This window comes from Crinia signifera, chromosome 2 (assembly GCF_055691185.1).
Source record: "Crinia signifera chromosome 2, ASM5569118v1, whole genome shotgun sequence".
Taxonomy (NCBI): domain Eukaryota; kingdom Metazoa; phylum Chordata; class Amphibia; order Anura; family Myobatrachidae; genus Crinia; species Crinia signifera.
This window is the reverse complement of record NC_139218.1, coordinates 393043194-393068755: the sequence shown is the minus strand read 5'-3', so window position 1 is coordinate 393068755 and position 25562 is coordinate 393043194. Positions and strand designations below refer to the sequence as shown.

At 49.6% G+C, this 25562-nt stretch overlaps 2 protein-coding genes across 10 annotated transcripts in view; both read right to left on the bottom strand.

Annotated features, from left to right (window-relative positions):
* The window catches only part of LOC146058249 (uncharacterized), a 105791-nt gene extending 93900 nt beyond the window's left edge, over positions 1–11891 (bottom strand). For 6 of the 9 annotated variants that reach the window (XR_014469841.1, XR_014469840.1, XM_083170454.1 and 3 more), the window contains exons 1-2: positions 11722–11891; positions 6390–6532 (exon numbers count right to left, since the gene is read on the bottom strand). Coding sequence is in view for 7 of the 9 variants with exons in the window: in XM_083170454.1 (XP_083026580.1) it covers positions 6390–6509 (120 nt within the window). In the remaining 2 variants the exon portion in view is untranslated. Of the gene's footprint in view, positions 1–6389; positions 6533–11712 lie in introns of all 9 variants that reach the window. The other 3 variants (XM_083170458.1, XM_083170455.1, XM_083170453.1) reach the window with 2 other exon arrangements.
* Positions 11892–17201: 5310 nt separating this feature from the next.
* On the bottom strand, positions 17202–25562 carry LOC146058247 (uncharacterized). The gene is made up of 2 exons (XM_083170442.1): positions 24986–25562; positions 17202–19010 (listed from the first exon to the last, which is right to left on the bottom strand). Exons 1-2 carry the CDS (start codon positions 25557–25559, stop codon positions 18469–18471), a joined length of 1116 nt encoding a protein of 371 aa, XP_083026568.1. The 5' UTR covers positions 25560–25562; the 3' UTR covers positions 17202–18468.

Genomic DNA, 25562 nt, shown 5'->3' with positions numbered 1-25562 from the left:
AATGTATTAATATATGTGAATCACTGAGCTGGGACTGAGGGTCCGCAGCTGCAGTGTTATGTGGTGTCGGAAGTCTCTGCTGAGCACAGGCTCCGTATGATGTATAAAGTGTCATTTAAATGTATTTTAAATGTGAAAATGCACTTTGAAAATGACTTAAGGAATTCCTGCGATAAGGAAATGAGATGCTTAATTGTCCGTTTGCTAACAGAATGACACGGCACCGCAGGTAGCGGGCTTGGTGTCTGTGGGCCCTGTATGAAGGTGTCAGTAGTACATCACTTGTGTGTGTGATGTGTCAGGGATTCCAGGCGTTCCAGTCCATTTGGTAAATATTCGAAGGAAATTGAAGTGAACCCTTTGCCATGTAATCTGGATCTATTTATGACAGGATAATGTTCCAATTGATATATGAATGTAAATGTCCCAGGCATGTACACCTCCTGCCCAATGCTGATTGGGTGGGGAGAACAGTGTGGAATTTCCCCCTGTGTTATGCTGTGTGGATTTTGGATAAAAAAGGCACCAGTTTTGCCTGTAAAGTTGTGCATCTATCTGACCTGAATGCTGTAACATTACCTGTATGCTGTACCTCATAGGGACCTAGGAGAGGGCTCTTTTCAGAGCTTCTACTTTGAGCAAATAAACCATCTATTGCCCAAGACGACTACTTTCATCTTGTGACCCACAGAATTACTGCAATAATTCCATTCTCCGGCTGTTCTGGGTACAAGCATCCAGCGTCCTCCAAGTGTCCGCTCTGCCCGCTACCGAAACAGAGGTCTGGTCCGTGACCAGTGGGGAACCAATTGACGCCAGTTGGGGGGGGTGTCAGCAGCGTGTCGACGCACACACTCCAGCAGGTAGTACTCAGGTGCCAGTGTTTGGGCCTGAGGAGGTATACGTGGTTCCAGACGCCACGTAGGAGGAGTCTGGTGGTGGCAGCGATATCCCCGCCTACTGCATAGTGGGCGGAGTCAGTAACAGGGAATCCCCTATTGTCCAGGTCCCATGAGACCAGGAACCGAAGGGTGTAGCCAGGGTGTAGCCAGAGCGTAAGGGCAGGCGTCCGGTCACAGTGTCGAACACATAGAAATGTAAGAAAGTATGAGGAGACGACCCTTAACAGCCCAAGACGCACCCACAGACCTCGTGGAATGAGCCCGGACCCCCGCAGGTACCAGGAGGGAGGCGCAGAAATAAGCCAGCTTGATAACAGACCTCAGCCATTGGGCAATCGTCTCCTTGGTAGCAGGCCAACCCCTCTTCTGAAATCCATAGAGAACAAAGAGAGAATCAGATTTGCTAAGGGTTTTAGTGCGACGGACATAGATGCGCAAAGCACGGACCACATCCAGGGAACGCTGCTCGGGAGAGGCATCCGGCCTACAAAAGACCAGGACCACTATCTCCTGGTTCACGTGAAACTTGGACACCACCTTGGGGAGGTGTGAAGGAACAGTTCAAAGAACCGCACTATCAGGATGAAAAACCAGGAGCAGAGACTGATAGGACAGAGCCGACAGATCAGAAGCACAACAGGAAAAGCGTTGACCCTTTCACACCACCGAAAAACCCGGGTGTTTCAGCAAATTCCTGGGTTGAACATCTTTAACCCTGTAATTTGCTTTGGTGTAAAAGGGGTATAAGGTTTCAATATATGAGCCCCATGTTTTATAGAAAGTATTGGCACCTTTTCTAAATCAGCTAGGGCAGCCTGTCTGTCATAATATAATCATCTAAGTAAAGGGCACTTGTTTCCTAGCACAGCGCCCACTATTTTCATCTTATGGCATCTTATGCAATCGCATCGCATGCCATATAGCCGCGTACAATGCATGTGATGCGATGGTATCCGACCTTTTCATACCCCCACTATCCACGTCGGCGTGGAGTTGATTTTAGATAGTGAGCCCCGCGAGGGGACATGGATTACTTTACATGTATTGCTCGTTCGCTTGCCACGCTTCGTGCTCGGATTCCGCGTGCACTCGCCATGCTTCGGGCTCGTATTCCGCGTGCACTCACCATGCTTCGGGCTCGGTGGCTCGCCACACTATCTAAAATCAACTCCACGCCGACGTGGATAGTGGGGGTATGAAAAGGTCGGAGGACGCGTACCGCCGCCCCTCTCGGGCCTCACTGCGCTCGCAACGTGCTTGTAGAATCAAAAATCGTATACGATCGCATCGTATGCCATTGTATGGCATACGATGCGATGCAATATTTTATTGTACAACATCGCGTCGCATCACATCGCATACCATCGTATACCTTATTTAGTTTTATGGTATGCGATGTGATGGGTGCCGTGCTAGGAAACAAGTAAAGTATTTTTCATCTCAATAAGTGTCGGGAATGTTTCGGACACCCAGTGATTTAATAGAATTGTCTTTGCAAGTGTAACAATAATAGTACAGACTGCAACCAGATGCTTCTTAAATCCTCTGTGCTGAAAGTTAGCACAGTCAGGTGTATACTAATGGCATATTGAGTGAAAAAGTAGCATTAAAACAGTTTTGTACTTTATAACACAGGTTCTCAAAGTCGGTTCCCAGAACCCCGCACAGCACATGCTTTGCAGGTCTCCTCACAGAATCAAGTGAAACAATTAGCTCCACCTTCCACCTGCCGAGTAATGAGCGCACCTGCCGGGTGACCTGGAAAACGTGCACTGTGTGGGGTCCTGAGGGCCGAGTTTGAGAACCACTGCTTTATACCAATACTTCTGGTGTATAAATGAGGGGGAACTACTAGAACATTTATACACTGGATTTGCAATTCTTTAGTAAATGTATTATATAATTCCTGAGATCTGTATGCCCGGTGTATCATTTCTGCATGTACTTCTTGCAAATGAGATGACCTAAGTGTCTGCATCGCCGTATCGTAATATTTCATGGGAGAGTGGAAAGGGGCAGTAGGGATATCACGTGTCCGCGCTTTCTCTACAGAGATCCACATGTTGGAGGAAGATGTTAGAAGTAATTCCAGGTCCTTCGTCCTATACAGAATAGTTTTGAATTAATGAAGAAGTCTGGATATTACGTCATTAGCTATAGTAAGGTGACCAACCGTCCTCCTTTAGGGAAGACCGTCCTTCTTTTGTAAGCTCTGTCCTCCCACGAAAACTGTCCTCATTTATTGTCCTTAATAACATTACTGCGGCTTCCGCGATCAGACCTCTCTGATCACACAGTGCTGTTCCTGTCTACCTCTCTGATCACACAGTGCTGTTCCTGTCTACCTCTCTGATCACACAGTGCTGTTCCCGTCTACCTCTCTGACCACACAGTGCTGTTCCTGTCTACCTCTCTGATCACACAGTGCTGTTCCTGTCTACCTCTCTGATCACACAGTGCTGTTCCTGTCTACCTCTGGGATCACACAGTGCTGTTCCTGTCTACCTCTGGGATCACACAGTGCTGTTCCTGTCTACCTCTCTGATCACACAGTGCTGTTCCATGCTACCTCTCTGATTACACAGTGCTGTTCCATGCTACCTCTCTGATTACACAGTGCTGTTCCATGCTACCTCTCTGATTACACAGTGCTGTTCCATGCTACCTCTCTGATTACACAGTGCTGTTCCATGCTACCTCTCTGATTACACAGTGCTGTTCCATGCTACCTCTCTGATCACACAGTGCTGTTCCTGTCTACCTCTCTGATCGCACAGTGCTGTTCCTGTCTACCTCTCTGATCACACAGTGCTGTTCCCGTCTACCTCTCTGATCACACAGTGCTGTTCCCGTCTACCTCTCTGATCACACAGTGCTGTTCCTGTCTACCTCTCTGATCACACAGTGCTGTTCCTGTCTACCTCTCTGATCACACAGTGCTGTTCCTGTCTACTTCTCTGATCACACAGTGCTGTTCCTGTCTACCTCTCTGATCACACAGTGCTGTTCCATGCTACCTCTCTGATTACACAGTGCTGTTCCATGCTACCTCTCTGATTACACAGTGCTGTTCCATGCTACCTCTCTGATTACACAGTGCTGTTCCATGCTACCTCTCTGATTACACAGTGCTGTTCCATGCTACCTCTCTGATCACACAGTGCTGTTCCTGTCTACCTCTCTGATCACACAGTGCTGTTCCTGTCTACCTCTCTGATCACACAGTGCTGTTCCATGCTACCTCTCTGATCACACAGTGCTGTTCCTGTCTACCTCTCTGATCACACAGTGCTGTTCCTCTCTACCACTCTGATCACACAGTGCTGTTCCTGTCTACCTCTCTGATCACACAGTGCTGTTCCTGTCTACCTCTCTGATCACACAGTGCTGTTCCTCTCTACCACTCTGATCACACAGTGCTGTTCCTGTCTACCTCTCTGATCACACAGTGCTGTTCCTGTCTACCTCTCTGATCACACAGTGCTGTTCCTTTCTCAGGCTCAAATAGCAGCTTCTGAACATGTGCAGCAGCACTGTATGTGGCCATATTCTAACAGGCACGTGGGAGCTGCTGCGCACACCCGCCGCCCGCAGCAGCACCACCCTGCGGCTCTGAGTCCAGACTCCAGCAAGCTGCGCAGCACGCCCAGGCCCTGTCCCGGAAGAAGGAGGGCAGGAGACATCTCATTGAACATATTGGAGATGGGGGCAGCACAGACTGGGGAAGGTGGGGGTGGGACTGGAGATATGTCAGTGCTGAAATGTGTAAACAAAATGTCACTAGGTTACTAGGTCCGCCTCATATTTCTACCACAACCAAACCGTGCGGCCATATTTCTACCACAACCAAACCGTGCGGCCATATTTCTACCACAACCAAACCGTGCGGCCATATTTCTACCACAACCAAACCGTGCGGCCATATTTCTACCACAACCAAACCGTGCGGCCATATTTCTACCACAACCAAACCGTGCAGCCATATTTCTACCACAACCAAACCGAGCGGCCATATTTACACCGCACCCAAACCGTGCGGCCATATTTATACCGCAACCAAACTGTGTGGCCATATTTATACCGCAACCAAACTGTGCGGCCATATTTATACCGCAACCAGACTGTGCGGCCATATTTATACCACAACCAAACTGTGCGGCCATATTTATACCACAACCAAACTGTGCGGCCATATTTATACCACAACCAAACTGTGCGACCATATTTATACCGCGACCAAACTGTGCGGCCATATTTATACCGCGACCAAACTGTGCGGCCATATTTATACCGCGACCAAACTGTGCGGCCATATTTATACCACAACCAAACTGTGCGACCATATTTATACCGCGACCAAACTGTGTGGCCATATTTATACCGCGACCAAACTGTGCGGCCATATTTATACCGCGACCAAACTGTGCGGCCATATTTATACCACGACCAAACTGTGTGGCCATATTTAAACCACGACCAAACTGTGCGGCCATATTTATACCACGACCAAACTGTGCGGCCATATTTATACCACAACCAAACTGTGCGGCCATATTTATACCACAACCAAACTGTGCGGCCATATTTATACCACAACCAAACTGTGCGACCATATTTATACCACAACCAAACTGTGCGACCATATTTATACCACAACCAAACTGTGCGACCATATTTATACCACGACCAAACTGTGCGGCCATATTTATACCACGACCAAACTGTGCGGCCATATTTATACCACGACCAAACTGTGTGGCCATATTTAAACCACGACCAAACTGTGCGGCCATATTTATACCGCGACCAAACTGTGCGGCCATATTTATACCACGACCAAACTGTGCGGCCATATTTATACCGCGACCAAACTGTGCGGCCATATTTATACCACAACCAAACTGTGCGGCCATATTTATACCACGACCAAACTGTGCGGCCATATTTATACCACGACCAAACTGTGCGGCCATATTTATACCACGACCAAACTGTGTGGCCATATTTATACCGCAACCAAACTGTGCGGCCATATTTATACCACGACCAAACTTTGGATTTCTGAGAATTGTAAATCAAAGCCCCAGCAATGAAATCACTGCCCTTCCCAACAAATAATGCCAGTTGCTGCTACTACAGGCACCCTATGGGCCCTACACACGTAGCGACCCGCTGAGGGCTCCGAGCGATACTAGATCACACAGAACGCTCAGCACACAGTGATTTACCAGCGCTGTGCGCTGAGCGATCTGTCAGGGCCATTGTTCTCCGGTGAGACCACGGACCATGAGCCATTAATATGCAGCGTGCAGGATATCAATGGCCGGGCGACTGCGACGAGCGGGACCGTGCAACGCTATAACTATGCCCCCACACACAGCGATGTAGTGAGGTAGATAAATCGCTCAGACAATGGCCTGACATCGCTGCGTGGCCCCATTACCCCGGTCGTTCTTCTAGTACATAGAACAGTCATTTATCTAGTACCTCTCTGGTCAGCAGACTGATAATCTCCATGGTGAGGCTCAGCAGCTTGTCTATGATCAGGTCTTTGTTCCTGTCAGTCAGTAGCGAGTGCCGGATATGTTCCAGGACCAGGACCTCCATGGTTGGTCTTCAGGTGACGTCTCCTGAGGTAAGGGAATACAATGTCAGCTCCATATAGGTCATATATGTGACTGAATGTGCACATGGAAGCAGCGTAATCCTCCTCTGTGCACACAAGCCGTACCTGTCCCGCTACCGCTGTGCGAGTATCTGTACAATGTGAGGCATTGGACCATCTCCCCCTGTCCCGCTACCGCTGTGCCAGTATCTGTACAACGTGAGGCATTGAACCATCTCCCCCTGTCCCGCTACCGATGTGCAAGTATGTGTACAACGTGAGGCATTGGACCATCTCCCCCTGTCCCGCTACCGCTGTGCGAGTATCTGTACAACGTGAGGCATTGGACCATCTCCCCCTGTCCCGCTACCGCTGTGCCAGTATCTGTACAACGTGAGGCATTGGACCATCTCCCCCTGTCCCGCTACCGCTGTGCGAGTATCTGTACAACGTGAGGCATTGGACCATCCCCCCTGTCCCGCTACCGCTGTGCGAGTATCTGTACAACGTGAGGCATTGGACCATCTCCCCCTGTCCCGCTACCGCTGTGTGAGTATCTGTACAACGTGAGGCATTGGACCATCTCCCCCTGTCCCGCTACCGCTGTGCGATTATCTGTACAACGTGAGGCATTGGAACCATCTCCCCCTGTCCCGCTAACGCTGTGCCAGTATCTGTACAACGTGAGGCATTGGACCATCTACCCCTGTCCCGCTACCGCTGTGCGAGTATCTGTACAACGTGAGGCATTGGACCATCTCCCCCTGTCCCGCTACCGCTGTGCGAGTATCTGTACAACGTGAGGCATTGGACCATCTCCCCCTGTCCCGCTACCGCTGTGCCAGTATCTGTACAACGTGAGGCATTGGACCATCTCCCCCTGTCCCGCTACCGCTGTGCGAGTATCTGTACAACGTGAGGCATTGGACCATCTCCCCCTGTCCCGCTACCGCTGTGCCAGTATCTGTACAACGTGAGGCATTGGACCATCTCCCCCTGTCCCGCTACCGCTGTGCGAGTATCTGTACAACGTGAGGCATTGGAACATCTCCCCCTGTCCCGCTACCGCTGTGCGAGTATCTGTACAACGTGAGGCATTGGACCATCCCCCCTGTCCCGCTACCGCTGTGCCAGTATCTGTACAACGTGAGGCATTGGACCATCTCCCCCTGTCCCACAACCGCTGTGCGATTATCTGTACAACGTGAGGCATTGGAACCATCTCCCCTGTCCCGCTACCGCTGTGCCAGTATCTGTACAACGTGAGGCATTGGACCATCTCCCCCTGTCCCGCTACCGCTGTGCGAGTATCTGTACAACATGAGGCATTGGACCATCTCCCCCTGTCCCGCTACCGCTGTGCAAGTACCTGTACAACGTGAGGCATTGGACCATCTCCCCCTGTCCCGCTACCACTGTGCGAGTATCTGTACAACATGAGGCACTGGACCATCTCCCCCTGTCCCGCTACCGCTGTGCGAGTAACTGTACAACGTGAGGCATTGGACCATCTCCCCCTGTCCCGCTACCGCTGTGCGAGTATCTGTAAAACGTGAGGCATTGGACCATCTCCCCCTGTCCCGCTACCGCTGTGCGAGTATCTGTACAACATGAGGCATTGGACCATCTCCCCCTGTCCCGCTACCGCTGTGCGAGTATCTGTACAACATGAGGCATTGGACCATCTCCCCCTGTCCCGCTATACCGCTGTGCGAGTATCTGTACAACGTGAGGCATTGGACCATCTCCCCCTGTCCCGCTACCGATGTGCGAGTATCTGTACAACGTGAGGCATTGGACCATCTCCCCCTGTCCCGCTACCGCTGTGCGAGTATCTGTACAACGTGAGGCATTGGAACATCTCCCCCTGTCCCGCTACCGCTGTGCGAGTATCTGTACAACGTGAGGCATTGGACCATCTCCCCCTGTCCCGCTACCACTGTGCGAGTATCTGTACAACGTGAGGCATTGGACCATCTCTCCCTGTCCCGCTACCGCTGTGCGAGTATCTGTACAACGTGAGGCATTGGAACATCTCCCCCTGTCCCGCTACCACTGTGCGAGTATCTGTACAACGTGAGGCATTGGAACATCTCCCCCTGTCCCGCTACCGCTGTGCGAGTATCTGTACAACGTGAGGCATTGGACCATCTCTCCCTGTCCCGCTACCGCTGTGCGAGTATCTGTACAACGTGAGGCATTGGACCATCTCCCCCTGTCCCGCTACCGCTGTGCGAGTATCTGTACAACGTGAGGCATTGGACCATCTCCCCCTGTCCCGCTACCGCTGTGCGAGTATCTGTACAACGTGAGGCATTGGACCATCTCCCCCTGTCCCGCTACCGCTGTGCGAGTATCTGTACAACGTGAGGCATTGGACCATCTCCCCCTGTCCCGCTACCGCTGTGCGAGTATCTGTGCAAAGTGAGGCATTGGACCATCTCCCCCTGTCCCGCTACCGCTGTGCGAGTATCTGTACAACGTGAGGCATTGGACCATCTCCCCCTGTCCCGCTAACGCTGTGCGAGTATCTGTACAACGTGAGGCATTGGACCATCTCCCCCTGTCCCGCTACCGCTGTGCGAGTATCTGTACAACGTGAGGCATTGGACCATCTCTCCCTGTCCCGCTACCGCTGTGCGAGTATCTGTACAACGTGAGGCATTGGACCATCTCCCCCTGTCCCGCTACCGCTGTGCGAGTATCTGTACAACGTGAGGCATTGGACCATCTCCCCCTGTCCCGCTACCGCTGTGCGAGTATCTGTACAACGTGAGGCATTGGAACATCTCCCCCTGTCCCGCTACCGCTGTGCGAGTATCTGTACAACGTGAGGCATTGGACCATCTCCCCCTGTCCCGCTGTGCGAGTATCTGTACATCGTGAGGCATTGGACCATCTCCCCCTGTCCCGCTACCGCTGTGCGATTATCTGTACAACGTGAGGCATTGGACCATCTCCCCCTGTCCCGCTGTGCCAGTATCTGTACAACGTGACGCATTGGACCATCTCCCCCTGTCCCGCTACCGCTGTGCCAGTATCTGTACAACGTGAGGCATTGGACCATCTCCCCCCTGTCCCGCTACCGCTGTGCGAGTATCTGTACAACGTGAGGCATTGGACCATCTCCCCCTGTCCCGCTACCGCTGTGCCAGTATCTGTACAACGTGAGGTATTGGACCATCTCCCCCTGTCCCGCTACCGCTGTGCGAGTATCTGTACAACGTGAGGCATTGGACCATCTCCCCCTGTCCCTCTACCGCTGTGCCAGTATCTGTACAACGTGAGGCATTGGACCATCTCCCCCCTGTCCCGCTACCGCTGTGCGAGTATCTGTACAACATGAGGCATTGGACCATCTCCCCCCTGTCCCGCTACCGCTGTGCCAGTATCTGTACAACGTGAGGCATTGGACCATCTCCCCCTGTCCCGCTACCGCTGTGCGAGTATCTGTACAACGTGAGGCATTGGACCATCTCCCCCTGTCCCGCTACCGCTGTGCGAGTATCTGTACAACGTGAGGCATTGGACCATCTCCCCCTGTCCCGTCTCTCTCCCTTATACCGACTACAACCATATTAAAGGTCACCAGGCCATCTTGTAGCCCAGAAGTTCCAAGTCCTCACTATGTTTGTGCTTACGGTCTCTGTATTCCGGTTACATGGATAAGATGCCGGCAGTCAGATTGCCGACACCAGAATTCCAACTAGCGACCAAACCAGCGTCAGAATCCCGACATCGCTGAGGATACCGACACTGAAACCCGACATCGCTGAGGATACTGACACTGAAACCCGACATCGCTGAGGATACTAGGGGCTGGGTGAGTGTGGGGGGGAGGTTAGGTTTAGGCTGTGGGGTGGTAGGGTTAGGTACTAGGGGGTAGGTAAGTGTGTGTGGATGGTTAAGCACTAGAGCAGGGGTGGCCAACCCGCGGCTCACGAGCCGCATGCGGCTCTTCCCTCTCTCATGTGCGGCTCCATCCCTTTCATGCGCCTCAGTCTCAGCGGCGCCAGCTGAGCCTACTGCGTGTACAGCGCGATGGGCCGCGGTGACCCAGCGCATGCGCAGTTGCGCTAGGAATCAGCGTCCCGGCCGGCATCATTTTAGACACTGCAGAGTGCATAGCCGTATGCTCTCTTGCTCTTTCCACGCCTCTGCCCTTGTGGTTATGTAACATGGGACGGGTGGGTGGATGCTGGTACTATAACCCCCCAGCAATGTATAACCCTGGTCCCTGTGGTCATGTGACATGGGGGTGTGGGGTGCTGGTACTATATAACCCCCCAGCAATGTATAACCCTGGCCCCTGTGGTCATGTGACATGGGGGTGCTGGTACTATAACCCCCCCAGCAATGTATAACCCTGGTCCCTGTGATCATGTGACATGGGGGTGGGGGGTGCTGGTACTATATAACCCCCCAGCAATGTATAACCCTGGTCCCTGTGGTCATGTGACATGGGGATGTGGCAGAACTGGATTAAGACTGCTGAGGGCCTGGGGTACTTATGACAGGGGGGCACTGAGGTCTAAAATTAAAATTATAATATACCTGTGTGAGAGTGTGTATGTATACATATACACATATTTTATTAGCATGAGATCAGACAGGCCATGCACACGCACATACCATACATACACACGCACATACCATACATACACACAGGGCATGCACACACACATACCATACATACACAGGCATATAATACATACACACAGGGCATGAACACGCGCACACCATACATACACACGCATATACCATACATAAACACAGGGCATGCACACACACATACCATACATACACAGGCATATAATACATACACACAGGGCATGAACACGCGCACACCATACATACACACAGGGCATGCACACGCACATACCATACATACACACGCACATACCACACATACACATGGGCATGCACATACCATACATACACACAGGGCATATTTAGAAATACACACAAGCTATAGACACACACATAACATACACTAACAGTATACACACAACATACCTACAAACACTGTTATTAGGGCAAATAAGCCCCACAAACAATCTTAAATAACCCTCACCTATAAATACCCCTGGCCCTAGTGCTGGCACAATATACCCCCTGTGGTCATGTGACATGAGATGGGGGGAGGGGCATCTCCACACAACAGGCACTACCAGGCTGCATGATACCAATAAGAGCAGCTAATACCTCACTCACCCTGCAGCAGGAGGTGTCCCTGGCTGATGGACAACACAAGCCTCTGTACACCAGAGAACAGCAAGGGATGATGGGAGTTGTAGTCCTTCCCAGTACACACTGAGGTGGGACAGCTACATGCCCAAAGTAGTCACGTGATGCTACCTCTGCCGGTGGCCGGAAGTACAGTATATACCGGATATCCTAGTGACTCAGCTCCCTATACGGAGACATATGGTGAGGAGGCCATGTTTCTGAAGACTGACATGTACTGCGGATAATAGCAGTTGTATCCAACAAGATGGCCGCCGCCATCAGTCAGACACTATGGTGCAGCAGGGGCAACATACTCATGCTCTGCTCCTGCTATCTGTTGTAGGGTCGTGGCTAGGTCCACTTCAGTTTTTGTAGCACACATCATGTGATCAGACCATGTGACTGGTCTCCTCGGCTGCTCTTTCAGTGTCAGAGTCAGACAGTCACACAGACTGTCCTCCAGGCGGCCGCGGCAGCAGCGGATGATGATGATGATGATATTATGGCGGCTTTGGTGTCTTGTGCTCGGGCTGACCACAATATTCAGTTTTGTACCTGTCTGCAGCGGTGGAGGAGGGAGGGGGGCAGATGCTGGGGTGTAATGCACAGGAGGGGGAGCAGGTGCTGTGTTATATTTGCCTACCTGACCCTCTCCATGTGGGAGAAAATGCTCTGTTCCTGGGCTTCCCTGGTAATGTATGATTGCCAGCACCTGCGGTGACACCTTTCTTATCAGTTACCTGTAGCTCCCCACAGGTGCTGGCAATCATACATTATCCATACCTCCCAGCATGCCCCTCTCCAGGAGGACACAATGCTCTGCTCCTGGGCTTCCCTGGTAATGTATGATTGCCAGCACCTGTGGTGACACCTTTCTTATCAGTTACCTAGCTCCCCACAGGTGCTGGCAATCATACGTTATCCACACCTCCCAGCATGCCCCTCTCCAGGAGGACACCATGCTCTGTTCCTGGGCTTCCCTGGTAATGTATGATTGCCAGCACCTGTGGTGACACCTTTCTTATCAGTTACCTAGCTCCCCACAGGTGCTGGCAATCATACATTATCCACACCTCCCAGCATGCCCCTCTCCAGGAGGACACAATGCTCTGTTCCTGGGCTTCCCTAGCATGGCGAGCCACCGAGCCCGCAGCGTGGGCAAGCGAGGGGACTCAGACGCACAGCGCCATGAAACTACACAAGTACCAAAAATCTTTATCAAAGTTCCTTAACTCTTTGAGTGGCAAGTGAATTGGTCAAAGTATGAAAATCATAATGACCTGTAATGTGAAATATATTATTTTATACCTAACACTTTTTATTTGAATTTATATAACAAATGTGAGCAGTGCTGGCATTTCTAGTGGATATTTGGCTCATCTCTCACAGATGTTGGCACGCAAAGGGTTAATAGTGCAGCGAAAGCTATGATTTCAGGCTGCTGGCGATCTACTTCCCCTCCCACTATACAGGAATGGATATGTATATGTCCATGGAAGATTTACAGGTGGCCCCGGAGAGGATCAGGAGGTCACGCGACGTGATATACATTCTCGATTGTCTCTACAGAACACTGTCTGAGCTTAGACCCGTTACACTTCTTTCACAAATCCAGCTCTTCCAGTCACCGTGTATCAACATCAATACACTTCGAGGCACAGGCATAATTCCATACCTCCCAACTGTCACGATTCCGCCGGGACAGTCCCGATTTTCGGGTCCTGTCCCGACGTCCCACCCGCGGCAGGCATTGTCCCGCTGCGGGGGGGTGGCAGTTGGGAGACCCCCCAATGTAGTAGAATAGACGCTGTGCGCATGCGCACAGCGTCTATTCTCGTATGAAAATGAGGTTGCGGCTAATTAGCATAAGCCGCGCCCTCATTTGCATACGCCACGCCCCCTTTTCGGGGCCCTCGCGGCTTCGCCGCGCGAGTGTCCCTATTTCTTAACATGAAAAGTTGGGAGGTATGTAATTCTAAGTATTGATTTTGACATCCAACTAGGGGTATATAAACCCTCACCAGAGACTTATGTTCATACCTTTGATACAGTGAAACGTTAGGCACAGAGACTCTGGACATCTGCCAAAGCACCTTCTGCACGTGTGTGGTATAGGGTTCCGACAGTCATTAGCCCGATGTCGGGATACCGACTGGCTGGACTCAGACAGCATGGCGAGCACAACAAAGCCCCTTGCTGGCTCGCTGCACTCACGAGGGAGAATAGCCAGTGGCCGTACGGAACCCGTCTGTGTTTTAACAGTCGGGATCCCGACATCGGGTAAATGACTGTCGGGACCCTGTCCGGCACCCCTTCTGCACCTCCTCCAGATCCGGCCCAGCTAAGGACTTACCCCCTTACCAGCACCAATACTCCATTTAATCTATACAGCTTCCAACACCATCCACATTGAGGATACAGCTGCAATGCTTTCCAATATGGAATAATTCCTCAGTGCACGAACTGTGGTAAATATACCCACTCTTTACAACAAGAGACTATGGCCCTTATTCTGATTGAAGCGGTACGGCCCGCATGCGGCCGTACCGCCGATGTTTTCTCTCTGCACATGCGCAGAGGTCACTCTGCGCATGTGCAGGGGAATTCTCCGTCGGAAAAAATTAGACGCCGCAAAGGGGGCGTATAGGGGCGTGTGAGGCTACTTAGCCTCATTACCCTATGAATACGCCCCGCGTTTCATGGGCGTTCCCATGCAAACGCGGGGCGTATACATGGTAATGAGGCCGTGACGCCAGTGTAGTGGGCGGGCAGCTGACATCGCCGGATGTCAGCTGCCCGCCCCAATACAAGCTTTCACACGGACAATTGTCCGTGTGCTAAAAGCTTGCGTGAGCGGGGGGAGCGTGCGGCCCTGCCTTCGATGGTCGTCGACCATCGAATGCAGGGGGCAGCTCCCACCATGGTGGAGGCGTACGCCTCCACCATTTTCGTGCGGATCGCCAGCCGTCCGTGTACGGACGGCCGTGGCGATCCGTAGCGTGGGCGGGGATTCGTCTGGTGCGGTCGGAGCCGCATATGCGGCTCGACCGCACCAACCAGAATAAGGGCCTATATTTTGGAGATGATTGCTTGGGAACTTCATTGGTGGTAACATAGGAACGGTTACTAACAAAAATCTATTTGGTCAGAGGTGCCTATCATTGTTTTTAGTTGATTTTATTCATGTGCATTAATATTAAATATATCTCAAATCGTTACTGCTTTCCTAGCACGGCGCCCACGATCTAGATTGTATGTGTGGGGCTGATATCTCAAGCATCTCATGCATCTTATGTGTTTGTGCGGCATAAGATGCATGAGATGATGCAATCGACAAGATTTTTACATTGGAATCAATGTAAAAAGGCCCCAAAACCTAAATTTTAATTGCTAACCCCCCTCATGGGTGAAATGGCCCCCCCATTGTTAACGCCACCCCACTATTGACGCCAACCCGAAGCGTGGCGAGCGGCAGCGGTACGCGTCCTCCGACCTTTTCATACCCCCACTATCCACGTCGGCGTGGAGTCGATTTTATATAGTGTGGCGAGCCCCGCGAGGGGACGCGGAATACATGTAAAGTAGTCCGCGTGCGCTCGCCACACTATATAAAATCAACTCCATGCCAACGTGGATAGTGGGGGTATGAAAAGGTCGGAGGACGCGTACCGCCACCCCTCGCGGGCAAGCTGCGCTCGCCACGCTTCGGGTTGGCGTTGATAGTGCTGGTGGCGTTAACAATGGTTATTGGGGGCTCACGATTTTTGATCTCATGCATCTTATGGATGCATAAGATCCATGAGATTAAAAAATCGGGTCCATCGTGTTGATTGTATGCCTTAAGTACCTTAAACTTAAGGCATACAATTAATGAGACGGGCGCCGTGCTAGGAAAGCAGTACCCTCAAATCTCATTGGTGCATAGCGCTACTTTTCCATCTTTTTACTTCCAAATACGCACACATATACAAGTGACCTGAGAGTCACAATATATATATATATATATATATATATATATATATATATATATATATATATATATATATATATATATATATACAGTATATATATATATATAGCAAGCGGGGTCAGCCTGGCACTCGTCCCTCTTGGAGCATCTGCCGTTGGTGCCTTTCCTGAGGGATGGATAGAGGTCGACTGTAGACAGAGGCGGCACTCAGCGGACTTAGTGAAAAAAAAAAAAAACTTTTATCTGGGAAAACTCCAACGTTTCGGAGCAAACGTGCTCCTTTTTCAAGGTGTACCAAGGTGTACACCTTGAAAAAGGAGCACGTTTGCTCCGAAACGTTGGAGTTTTCCAGATAAAAGTGTTTTTTTTTTTCACTAAGTCCGCTGAGTGCCGCCTCTGTCTACAGTCGACCTCTATATATATATATATATATATATATATATATATATATACGTGCACGCACCACATCTTTCACTGGTCGGCGACCATTGAAAGATGTGGGAGGTTCCACCTGGCCTGCAAGTGGATGTTTATGTAACATGCCCATGCTGGGCGAACTATCCCATTCGTAGGGCGGGTTCTGGTTGACTCACAAGGGTACAAACTTCCATGAGCCACTTACGTTGTTTATAATCTTTATTTCCTTGTCTGTTATATGTATTACTACTGTATATGACTATTTTGCTCCCAAAAATGTAATAAACATATATTACAAATATAAAAATAAAACCTTTTATACATCCACGCCATCCTCCACGTGGCGGTGTCCCAGCCTGGCCAGAATGTATATTTATAGAGGTTTGGTGTCAGTTATTAGACCATTTGTATCGGCCGGTTATAACATGCTCTCCGGTACAGCCAATCACAGCAGGCCTTCTCTGCACCACACACAGGGATACCGGCTGCGTTCTAGGACGGTGCTCGCAGCTGGGAGACGCACTTCTGCTGTTCTCACTCTGAGGGACCCTGTTATATAGGAGCCAGTACTTATGGACAAACCTTGTGTAACTTTCGAGGGTAATAGCCTTCATATGGCTGGATAAATTTCGGATTACTCATACCTCTCAACATGACCCATTCCAGGAGGGACAACATGCTCTGTTCCTGGACTTCCATGCCAGTGGCAGTTGCAGGGCTGCAGCACAGTCCAAAATTCAGATAGGGGAGCCCCACCAACTGCCGCCCAAAACACCACAGTCCGGGACTCACTGGGCCTTATTTTGGTTCATTCTTTCTGACAAAATCCTTCTTAGATGGGCAAAACCATGTGCACTGCAGGTGGGGCAGATGTAACATGTGCAGAGAGAATTAGATTTGGGTGGGGTTTTACTTCAAAGTGAGATCTATATTGCAGTGTAAAAATAAAGCAGTCAGTATTTTCCCTGCACAGAAACAAAATTACTCACCCAAATCTAATTCTCTCTGCACATGTTACATCTGCCCCCCCTGCAGTGCACATGGTTTTGTCCATCTAAGAAGGATTTTGTCAGAAAGAATGAACCAAAATAAGGCCCATTGTGTGGCTCCCCTATTTGAACTTTGGACAATGGTGCAATCCCACCTTTGCAACTGCCACTGGCAAGGAAGTCCAGGAGCAGAGCATTGTGACCCTCCTGGAATGGGTCATGTTGGGAGGTATGGATTACTGGAGGTTGTGCAATTGCTGCAGATCTGTAGAAAAGGCCTAGAATTTCAGGCAGAGCAGCTGTAAAGTCTGATGGGAGATGTTGGGTAGAAAGGGGGATGTGGGGGCACAGATAAGCCGTAGTATTGCACCACATGCAAATGCAAGATGTGATTTCACAGGACGGGATTGGATATAGAATATGAAGGGGAGGAGGAGCATTTACAGCGCCATTCCCTGCGTTGGGATCGGCAGAGCCTTTTCCGCACAGCAAGAGGACTTGTTTTCTAGTTACTCCAAAATGGTTTAATTTGGGCCTCACCCTGTACTTGTCAGGGGCACATGTCACACGTTCCAGTTGCACTATTGGAAAAGTGCATTTCTAAGTGACGAAGATCCATTGTGACCGGGACGGCCGCTAGACATTGTGGAGCCCGGTAACAACGGAAGCAGAGGTGGTTCTATTTCCAGTGGCCGGGTAGACGTCGCACAGGGGACCAATGGTAAGCCTCTGCACATGTGCAGGGCTTCTGTGCGGGCGCTTCCGCCGTCCTGCAGCGTTGTACTCGCAGGGAGGGGGTGGCAGAATGGGGGCGGGACAGGCCGGATGGGGGCAATGGGGCATGGGAACACCCAGCGTCATCTGCGTCCCCATGCAAACACTGGGCATTCAAATGCAAATGCAGACGGGATGCAGTGTGCCGGAGGCGGGTGGCCTATGTCACATGATGTCATCCACGCGCCCTGTCTTCGTCCCGGAGCCGGCAGATATACCCCAGTGTAGACTGGCGTATATCTGTGAGCCCAGGAGAGAGCATTCGATGGTGGCCGACCATTTCTCCTGCTCCAGGCATATGCAAAGGTGTTTTCATAACACATCCCCTTGTATGGGTGCGAGGGGATACGGCAGTGTGGGGAATTTGGCAGGGCAGAGCCGCAACTGCTCGGTAAACTGCGAGATTCGGTAAGATGAGAATTAGGCCCATAGTGTAGAGGCCCGGCTAATGGAGAAAGTGAGTGTCCCGTCCCCTCCATGGATCCATAACGGGACACAGCCCCAGGTGCGATTCCAAGTCCTGCATTCAGCGGGAGAAGAAGTCTGTCTGCAGTTCTCATACAAGTCTATGTGACAGGCGGATTATTCCCCTGGATCGGTGTGAACCTTCTTATGGCGCAAAAGATTTGAGCTGCCAGCAAAACAGCGGCCACACCGGGTACACACGAACGGCCTCTCCCCGGTGTGGATGCGCCGGTGAGTCACAAGGCTGGATCTCTGCGTGAAACACCTCCCGCATTCTGTGCAACTGAAGGGTTTCTCGCCAGTGTGAATCCGCTGATGCATATCAAGAGCAGATCTGCAGGTAAAACAACTCCCACACTCCTGGCATGAAAACGGCCGCTCCCCGGTGTGAGTCTTCTCATGTGCCAGGAGACGGAACCTCCGATAAAAGGATTTCCCACAGTAAGAGCAGTGAAACATTCTGTCCTCGGTGTGACATCGCTGGTGGGCAGTAAGAGCCACTTTGGAACGGACAGGCCCTCCAGAAACTGAGCCTCTATACAGGTTACTGGTGTTGTGCGTTTGCTGATGGGTGACGAGGGCTGAATGATTAGGGAAACATTGCTGACACTCCGAGCACTGATGCGTCATCTCAGGATAGTGTGAGGAGGCGTGCGGACCTGTTGGGGACAAAAGTACTGAGATAAACTCTCTGTACATCAGAAGATGGGTGGCATCATCATGTGCAATATTATATACATACTTATACATATGTAATAATAATCATTTTATTTATTCAACACTCTTTCTCCAATATGACTCAAGGCGCTTAATAGATAGAATTAATGTAATACAGTACAGGAACAATGAAGTACAAAAAAGCTTTTCATAAACAATGCTTAAAGTAAGTAGGGAAATGCTTGAGTAAACAGGAAAGTCTTGAGTCTGTTTTTGACGGATTCTAAAGTGAAGGGCTCTATGACTGCGGGAAAGTGAGTTCCATAGAGTCGGAGCCGAATGGATAAAAGCTCGACCCCCAGATGATTTACGGGCGATCCTAGGTACTGCTAAACGTCCTTTATTTACAAATTGCAGCAATCGGGTGGGACAGTATGGAATCTGAAGCTGCGTCAGGTACCTTGGGCCTTGGTCATGTAGGGCTTTGAAACTCAGTAAGTTGTACACCTCAGAGATCAGGTTTTATAAACTATAATGTGGGAAGATTGTTTACAATCACCCCGTCATTCCCACATAACAATGGAGTCTAGTTTAGGTTGTATTTAAACTGGTGGAGATCAAGGTCAGAGTGCCCTCTCCTGGAGTAGATGGGCACTTCCAAACACACAGTAGCCAGGAAACACAGCCATCCAGTCCAGGGTTTTCATGCAAACTGTGGCTAGTCTTATTGTGCAGTGCATAAAACATTAAGATAAATCCTACTTCGGGGGTTCTCAAACTCGGTCCTCAGGACTCCACACAGTTCACGTTTTCCAGGTCACCCGGCAGGTGCACAGGTGCATTTATCACTCACTGGCACATTTTAAAAAATTCACAGGTGGAGCTAATTATTTTACTTGTGATTCCGTGAGGAGACCTGCAAACCATGCACCGTGTGGGGTCCCGAGGATCGAGTTTGAGAACCTGTGTCCTATTTCATCTGGGCATCAACTAAACATGACAAATTCCCTCTCTCAGGGAGGTAGGACCTGCCCCTACCATAAAAATAGGTATGTGCACAGTACTTACAGTCAGTACATCAATGTGTCTCGTAACGGACCTGCTGCCCGTTTTCCCAGAGACCCTGATCCAAGCCCTGACACAATTAGCCTGCTCTCACACTGAAGGCCCAAAGTGGAGAGAAACCATCTGGTTCTCCCCAATCGATGGCAAAAGTATTTGACCTTGGCCATAAACCATCGATGATTTTTAATCATCGATGGTCGATGGCCATCCCTAGTAATGTGTAGGAGAAAGTGACAGTCAACTATTGGCTTCCAAATGGACAAAAATGACTTTGGATAAATTTGTTAAATCAAAAAGATTTATGTAATTTGTCTGAATGACCATTGTCTGTTTTCTGATATTTGGGACCAAATGGCTGATTGCCATTTGTTCCAGTACATTACCAGGTTTTTGTTTCCACCAGAAAGATTGGACAGATAAACCGGTAATTGTGTACCCAGCATTAGACTATCAGATTGGAAGCTTCAAGGAAGGTGGTACTTAAAACCATTGTTTTTCCTCTGTTAACCATGGAAGGCAATACAGTCATCATTGCTTTGCACAAAAAGGGCTTCAGAGGTAAGGGTATTGCTGCTAGAATATTGCACCTCAATCAACCATTTATTGAAACATCAAGAACTTTAAGGAGAAAGGCTCAATAGTTGTGAAGAAGGCTCCAGATGGATGTGTAGCAAGTGCTAGGACCATCTCCTACAGATAACGTGGCTGTTGGATGGGGGCACCACCAGTGCAACGCTTGCTTAGGAATGGCAGCAGGCATGTATAAGTGCATCTACATGGGCAGCAAGGTGAACACTTTTGGGGGATGCCCTGGTGTCAAGAAGGGCAGCAAAGAAGAAAAAACAGGAGGGACAGACTGATATTCTGAAAAAGGTACAGGGATTGGCGCTGCTGAGGACTGGGGTAAAGTCATGTTATCTGATAAATCCTCTTTCAGATTGTTTGGTTCTTCTGGAAAAATACTTGTCCGGAGTAGGAGATGTGAGGGCTACCATCAGTCCTTTGTCATGCCAACAGTAAAGCATCCAGCGACCATTCTTGTATGGAGTTCCTTCACAGGCATGGGAGTGGGAATACTGTAGATTGGAGGCAAATGGGATGAGAGAAATTGGGTGGTAGCTGGCAGATGAGAAAGGGTCAAGTTTGAGTTTTTTTAAGAATAGGTGAGACTTGGGAATGTTTAAATGATGAGGGAAAGATGCCAGTAGAGAGATAAGTTGAAGAGATGAGCAAGGTGGGGGAAAGGGAGCAGAGGAGGTGAGAGGGGAAGGGGATGAAGCGGGAGGGGGGAGAGTATAGGATGACTTTCTTGTCTGTATTGAGGTGGAAGGAGCACAAGATGGGAAGGCTGGAGGGATAGGATTGTGGGGGTGGCTGAGTTGGTGGAAAAAAGCAGGAGTAAATTTCATGGCAAATGGCCTTTTTTTGGAGAAGATTAAGAGTCAAATTCAGTGCCAGTGAGGGAGGATGGGAGGGAAGGAGGGGGACGAAGGATAGTGTTGTTAGTATCAAAGAGGTGTCAGGGACTGGAGGACTGAAAATAAATGAGTGATTGGAAAAAGGATTGCTTGGCAAGGGAGGGGACAGAGCTTTAGAATGCAAAAAAATCTTGAAATGGAGGAAATCTGCCAAGGAGCATGTTTTCCTCGAGAGGCGCTCAGCCGTACGTGAGCATTTATGCAGATACCATGTCAGTCTGGAGCAACTGGGTTGAGGTTTACAATGACGGAGGGGGATAGAGGAGATGGGAGCAACAGAATCAAGTGCTGAGATGAGGGTGGAGTTGTAGAACGAGGCTGTCTGGTTGGGGCAGGCCATGGCAGAGAGAAGAGAAAGGAAAGTATCAAGTGAGGATAGGATAGTGGGTTCCAGAGCACTAAGATTGCATCTGGTGAGGGTGGGCCTGGGCATGGGGAGAAGAGGAGGAGATGATAGGGTGAAAGTGTAGACGGTGGTCAGAGAGGGTGAAGAGAGTGTTGGAGAAGTCAGCAGGGTCACACCGGTGAGTGAAGACTAGGTTAAGGGAGTGGCCAAATTACAGAGGGTGGTCACTGAGAAAGTCCAAAGGAAAAGGAGAGGGCAAGAAGATTAGTAAAGGCTGGGTTACTAATGTCAATAGGGGTGGTAAAGTCACCAAGGATGATGGAGGGGAGGTCAGAGGAGAGAAAGGGGGGGAAGTCGGGCAGCAGAGTTGTCAAGGAATGGCCAGTGGACAGTCAATCCTCAAGAGGAGGCTGGACAAACTAGAACCCACACATTCTGCCAAATTTCAAGCATTGATTAGCCCAGAATGGGTGTACATCAGTCGAGATGGGGCCCAGAAGTTGATTGACAGCATGCCAGGGCGAATTGCAGAGGTAAAAATATCGGCTGTTTGCATACACTTAATGTAAGGGTCAATAAAAGCCGCTGACACTTATGAACGCTCTCATTTTACTTCAGTATATCAAAGGAACATCTGACAGAAAGGTCTAAATACACTGACGCAGCAAACTCTCATTTATCACTTTATTAGCGCTTCTCTCACATAACAGAACAACAGTGTGGTAAAAGAAGCACATTCATTGCAGCCATCGTCATTTTTACACTGCAGTGTCTGCTGAATCTGTCCTAACTCCTAAATATCTGTACAGTATGTAGGAATAAATGTCTTTACTTTACATTTTCGATTATTGGAAGTAAAACATTTCTAATAGGGCCTGAGGTCTGTAGGGGCCCTGGACAACAAAATTGACGTGTATGATGCGGATTCAAAAAAACATACAGATTGAAATAATCACAAAAATCCAACTGTTTATTCATTTTATAAAGGGTTAACAACATCTCTGTCCAGGTCATTTTATGATATCTTGGAGAATAGCAATACATTATCGGTTTAACCCCTTGAGTGGTATGCCCGGAAATATTCCGGGCTCAGCTGTGGTGCCGCGGCGGCTGTCCCGGAAAATTTCCAGGCATACCACTAACATAGAATAGGTGTGCGCCAGTGGTGTCCAGGTGTGCAACACTGGTGCAGCACCTCTAGAGCCCCCCCCCCCCTGTCACATCCTTTCAGTCCCCCCCTAGCCTTTGCACCGGCGATCTGTGCGCCGTCACTCATTTTACAGTGACGTCGGCGGCAGGCTCGGGTATGGGAGACAGATACAGTTACATTGAATCATCAGCACCATTTCCCAGCACTGTACCAAGTATAGTATCTGTTACTAACTGCTTTGGGCTCATCTACATTTGGATATAAGTAATATTACAATATTCCTCTCAGATGTAGCAGTACACACCCACGCTTCTAGCTGCCACGTTCACAATCTCTTTTCACAATCTCTCCATATATGGAACTAGACACGCCCTTTGGGTGGAGCATGACACGCCCCCTCAGTGGGGCGCTGTGTACAATTCTACTACCAACTATAATCTCCCTGAAACTAGTTTTCAAAAGTAGGCAAGTATGGAATGAGGCATGGGGGGAAATTTACTAAAGGAAATTTGTAAAAAAATAGGTGTATTTGTATCCAGAAATACATTTTTTTTTTTACATTTACTATCCCGAAAATACGTCAATTTGTATTCGTATTGATAGCACATCAATACGAATACAAATTGCCGTATTTTTGGGATAGTAAATGTCAAAAATAAGTGTATTTCTGGATACAAATACACCTATTTTTTTACAAATTTCCTTTAGTAAATTTCCCCCATGGTGTCAATGGTCTGTAAGGATGCCAACAAATGTGTCCACAACTATATATAAAGAAGAGGGAGTCAGTACGATGAGTGACAATCACTGAACTACACTTCTATGAAAGATTTGGTGATACAATTACAGGCCGGTATCAAACCTTCCTCTTCTAGGATAGGCTATTGAGAATGTGGTTGCAAATCAACTGGAAACCAGTCTGACAACCCATGACATTTATAACCCATTCCATCCAGGATAAGACACAGCGCTGAAACAGGCCTGGTGTGGGCAAGAGACAGAGGTGACTGCTCAATCTTAATCCTTCTGGATCTCTCTGCAGCATTTCATATCGTGGAACATCGGCTTCTGATTGAGCACCTGAAACATTTTTGTGGTCTGGATGTCACAGTCCTAAACTGGTTTGAATCAGTTCTCACCATCTGGAGTCAGTGGAGTAAGTCCATCCCAGTTGCCTGGAGGCAAGACAAATATTATTGCCCCCCAAATACCTCAACCAGTAAGGTGTCTGTCTCTATTAAGACAGGTCATGGGATCTAATACAGGGTTTGACACTTGCAAAAATGATTCTAGGAGGGGGAGTCAGCCACAGAAGCGATATCGACGGCTTTCAATACACTGATTCAAACTGGCAGGGGAGTAGAGGTGCCCCCTTTTTAGCAGGAGCCCGGTGGCAGATGACTCCATTGCCTCCCACAGTTACGCCTCTGTCTGGAGTATACTCATTGCCACCAGTGCCACTGCCATGTCCCACAAGATTCTTTACTATCTCTCATGCTTTTTGTAGTATACATGATACCACTGGGTGAAGTAATCAGTTGCATAGCATAGGACTACCACTGCTATCCCGATTATACACAACTGTATCTGTCCTTTACCCCGGGTACTGAGAACCCAATAACAACCAGGTGCCAGGTGGTTGCGACTGAATCCTGATAAAACAGAGGTCCATACGATAGGACTCAACATCAACATTTGGCGGGGCGGAGCCACAACTGCTCGGTAATCTGCGAGATTCACAGTTTACCAAGCAGAACAGAATTAGGCCCATAGTGTAGAGGCCCGGCTAATGGAGAAAGTGAGTGCGTCACCCCCCAATGGATCCACAACGGGACACAGCCCCTGGTGCGATTCCAAGTCCTGCACTCAGCGGGAGAAGAAGTCTGTCTCCAGTTCTCATACAAGTCCTGTTACATATGTGACGGGCGGATCATTTACCTGGATCGATGTGAAGCTTCTTATGGTGCCAAAGATTTGAGCGGTCAGTAAAACAGTGGCCGCACCGGGAACACACGAACGGCCTCTCCCCGGTGTGGATGCGCCGGTGAGTCACAAGGCTGGATCTCTGCGTGAAACACCTCCCGCATTCTGTGCAACTGAAGGGTTTCTCGCCAGTGTGAATCCGCTGATGCATATCAAGAGCAGATCTGCAGGTAAAACATCTTCCACACTCCTGGCATGAAAACGGCCGCTCCCCATTGTGAGTCTTCTCATGTGCCCGGAGACGGAACCTCTTCTGAAAGGATTTCCCACAGTAAGAGCAGTGAAACTGGTTGTCCTCGGTGTGACATCGCTGGTGGGCGGTGAGAGCCAGTTTGGAGCTGACACATATTCCACAGACCGGGCAACTATACAGATCACTGGCGCTATGTGTCTGCTGATGGGTGACGAGGGCTGAATGATTAGGGAAACATTGCTGACACTCCGAGCACTGATGCGTCATCTCAGGATAGTGTGAGGAGGCGTGCGGACCTGTTGGGGACAAAAGTACTGAGATAAACCCTCTGTACATCAG

Bases quoted from the DNA above. Each gene is read 5' to 3' on its own strand.
- LOC146058247 (XM_083170442.1), bottom strand. From the start codon at position 25,559: ATGTACAGAGGGTTTATCTCAGTACTTTTGTCCCCAACAGGTCCGCAC. The intron at 19,011-24,985 runs GTAAATGATCCG...TGTCCCCAACAG, and splicing joins GAAGCTTCACATCGATCCAG to GTCCGCACGCCTCCTCACAC.